General features: G+C 57.7%; 1 protein-coding gene across 1 annotated transcript; it reads left to right on the top strand.

Moving 5' to 3' along the window:
- The first annotated feature begins 437 nt into the window (after positions 1-437).
- On the top strand, positions 438-2,502 carry Chst14 (carbohydrate sulfotransferase 14). Its single transcript, XM_021640561.2, has one exon. It carries the CDS (start codon positions 592-594, stop codon positions 1,720-1,722), a length of 1,131 nt encoding a protein of 376 aa, XP_021496236.1. The 5' UTR covers positions 438-591; the 3' UTR covers positions 1,723-2,502.
- The last annotated feature ends 971 nt before the right edge of the window (positions 2,503-3,473 follow it).

Genomic DNA, 3,473 nt, shown 5'->3' with positions numbered 1-3,473 from the left:
TGGAGACATTAGCCAGAACTTGACAGAGGGGTCCTGTCCTGGGCTGGGAGCGGTAAGGGCTGCTAAGGACCATGCTTCCAGACAGGACAGATCTCCTTTATGTCTGGACGCGCCGAGTGGTGGGCAGTCAGTCCTGTCTTCAGATAAGCAGTTTAAGGCAGGATGGTGAGTGCAAACTTTAAAAGTCCAGCACCCTGAGGGCACGTGTCGAGAGACGCGGGACCTCAGCCTAGCTCTTTCCCGCTTTTCAGGTCTCACTGGGCTTTTGTCCGCTAGGCCCAGGGGTCTGGAGTGGTCCCCCGGCTCCAGCGTCCTTTCCCGGGCGAGGGTCCGCCTGCGGCCTCGGCAGACAGTTCCCGGGACTCGGGCACCCGCCCCTCTCCCCGCCCCCCCGACGTGGGCCCGCCCCCGCGCCTGTACAACGGGGGGGGGGGCGGGGAGCGGAGAGCAGCCGGGCGGGACATCCGGGCCTGATCCCTCGCTGCGCCCGGGAGCCGGCCACCCACTAACCCGCCCCTCCCGAGACCTCCGGCCCCAGCCGCCTTCGCCTCCCTCGCAGCCTCGAGATCGGCGAGGGCTGCCGGGAGCACCATGTTCCCCCGCCCTCTGACCCCCCTGGCGGCCCCGAAAGGCGCCGAGAGCCTGGGCCGCACCCCGAGGCGGCCCCCCTCGGGCAGGGCCCGGGTTGGACTCGGCGGGCAGCCCCTGCTGCTGCCGTCCATGCTGATGTTCGCCGTGATCGTGGCCTCCAGCGGGCTGCTGCTCATGATCGAACGGGGCATCCTGTCGGAAATGAAACCCCTTCCCCTGCACCCTCTCAGCCACAAAGGCGAGGCCTGGCGCGAGACGGCTCCCAAGCCCAGAGGCCTATCCTTGGATGCTGGGGACTCGGACCTGCAAGTGCGGGAGGACGTCCGAAACCGGACCCTGAGGGCGGTGTGCGGACAACCAGGCATGCCCCGGGACCCCTGGGACTTGCCGGTGGGACAGCGGCGCACCCTGCTGCGCCACATCCTCGTGAGTGACCGCTACCGCTTCCTCTACTGCTACGTCCCCAAAGTGGCCTGCTCTAACTGGAAGCGCGTGCTCAAGGTGCTGGCGGGCGTCCTGGACAGCGTGGATGTTCGCCTCAAGATGGACCACCGCAGTGACCTGGTGTTCCTGGCGGACCTGCGGCCTGAGGAGATTCGCTACCGCCTGCAGCATTACTTCAAGTTCCTGTTTGTGCGAGAACCCTTAGAACGCCTCCTGTCTGCCTACCGCAACAAGTTTGGGGAGATCCGAGAGTACCAGCAGCGCTACGGGGCGGAGATTGTCAGGCGCTACAGGGCTGGGGCGGGCCCCAGTCCTGCGGGGGACGATGTCACCTTCCCGGAGTTCCTCAGATACCTGGTGGACGAGGACCCTGAGCACATGAATGAGCACTGGATGCCTGTGTACCACCTGTGTCAACCGTGTGCCGTGCGCTACGACTTTGTGGGTTCCTATGAGAGGCTGGAGGCCGATGCCAACCAGGTGCTGGAGTGGGTGCGGGCTCCACCCCACGTCCGGTTCCCAGCTCGCCAGGCCTGGTACCGGCCGGCTAGCCCAGAAAGTCTGCATTACCACCTGTGCAATGCTCCACGGGCCCTGCTTCAAGATGTGCTGCCCAAGTATATCCTGGACTTCTCCCTCTTTGCTTATCCGCTGCCCAATGTCACCAGGGAAGCCTGTCACCAGTGACGGTAGGCCAGCACCTTTTGGAGTTTGGATTTAATGCCAGCGGCTTTGAGGCGTCTTTGAGAGACACTCCTGCTGCCGGGGCTTGCTGGTTTGTCTAGGTGTCTCCATATCCCAGCGGTAGGGACTGTCCACAGGAGGTCCTTGCCCACGGTGGCTCAGTGGACAGATCTAGAAAGGAGGCCTGCTGCTCTCACCGGTGACTCTCGTAGGCCTGTGGCATCCTTGTCTGGACACCAGCGTGTTATTAAAGCCATATGTTTGATCGCAAGACTGACCCCAGGCTCCTGGCTGCTCCAGGCTCCAGGGCCTGTTGTAACTTAACCTGTGGCCAAATCCCAAAGGTGGTACTAGGCAATGGCATGACGGTGCCTAGGACCAATGGCTCCAACCCTCTGCTCACCCTCCCCATGGACCTCAGGACTGGCGTGAGCTGTGGTGCCTTAGAAATGAATTTCATGCTTTTCTACTCCAGACTTTAAATTTCGTACTCTTGCTAGGTCCGTTTCATTTTTCTAGGGAAAGAAAGAGTGAAGTGGGGCCCTTACCTCGCAGCTCTAAGACCCAGGCCCTCAAGCATCCAAAGACCCCTGTGCCTGACCTCTTCCTGGAGCTCTTGGAGCAAATTCAATAAGCCTCCCTTCCCTACGAACCTTTTGAGACTGTGACTGTGGCTGGTGTACCTGGCTGTCACTTGTCTAATACATTTATTTAAAATGTGTATTTTGATAGAATCCTTGTAAGGGCTGACTTTTAATAAAGCTTTTTTTTATATATACAAAATGAGCATCTCTGTGATTCCCCTCAGTTCCCGTGGGTGCTGGAAGACTCCTCGATGCTTGTTTCCCTAGGTCAAAAGAGGAACCATGCAGGTAGCAACAATAAGACAAAGTAACTAAACCTGCTTAAGCAGGTCCGGCAGCCCCTGTCACACCATGGAGCCTTTTGGGACTCGTAATAGGCTCACAGACTCCGTCGCTAAGATGCCACTTAAAAGACGAGGTCCGCCAGGGGAAAGGAGTGCACATAGCTTTACTGCAAGAACTCTAGGGGCGGAGGCGGATGCTCTCCGCGGTTGAGGCCAGCCTGGTATGTCTAGGGAGTTCCAGGCCAGCCAGGGATAGACAGTGTGCTGTCAGGTACATAGCATACCTACCTGGATTAGCCTTTAAAGGGAACGAGGGCTGGTTTCGCGGTTACGTCCACAAGGACTTGAGTTCGATTCCCAGCACCCATCTCCGGTGGCTCCCAGCTGCCTGTAGCTCCAGGAGAGCCAACGGCTCCGACCTCTGTGGGTACCCATACACACGTGGCATATACCCATACGGATCTATACATGTGATTAAAAGTGAAGTAAAGCTTGAAGAAGGGACTGAATACGAGGCATGGACTCTGCATTAGGTTAGATAGGAGTCCCCCCCCCACCTTTTTTTTTTTTTTTTTTTTTTAGATGGAATTCGGTCTCTGTGTAGCCCTGGCTGCCCTAGAACTTGATATATAGACCAGGCTGGCCTCAAACTCAGAGATCCACCTGCCTCTTGTCACCTGACTTCTGGAATTAAGGGTGGGAGCCATCACACTTGGCTAATTTTTTTTAAAGGCAAGGTGGCCCCACTGTATTTTTCATTTTGAGATGGGGGGGGTCTTACTATACCTAGGCTAGACTTAACATACAATCTGAGCTGCCTTAACCTCTGAAGTAGCAGGAATTATAGGTGCCTACCATCACACCAGCTAGGAATACCACTTGACTG

Source organism: Meriones unguiculatus, chromosome 18 (assembly GCF_030254825.1).
Source record: "Meriones unguiculatus strain TT.TT164.6M chromosome 18, Bangor_MerUng_6.1, whole genome shotgun sequence".
Taxonomy (NCBI): Eukaryota; Metazoa; Chordata; class Mammalia; order Rodentia; family Muridae; genus Meriones; species Meriones unguiculatus.
Note: the sequence above shows the minus strand (reverse complement) of the source record. Positions and strands in the feature narration are given on the sequence as shown.

What these genes read in the sequence shown, in the direction of transcription:
- Chst14 (XM_021640561.2), top strand. Translation starts at nt 592, where the DNA reads ATGTTCCCCCGCCCTCTGACCCCCCTGGCGGCCCCGAAAGGCGCCGAG.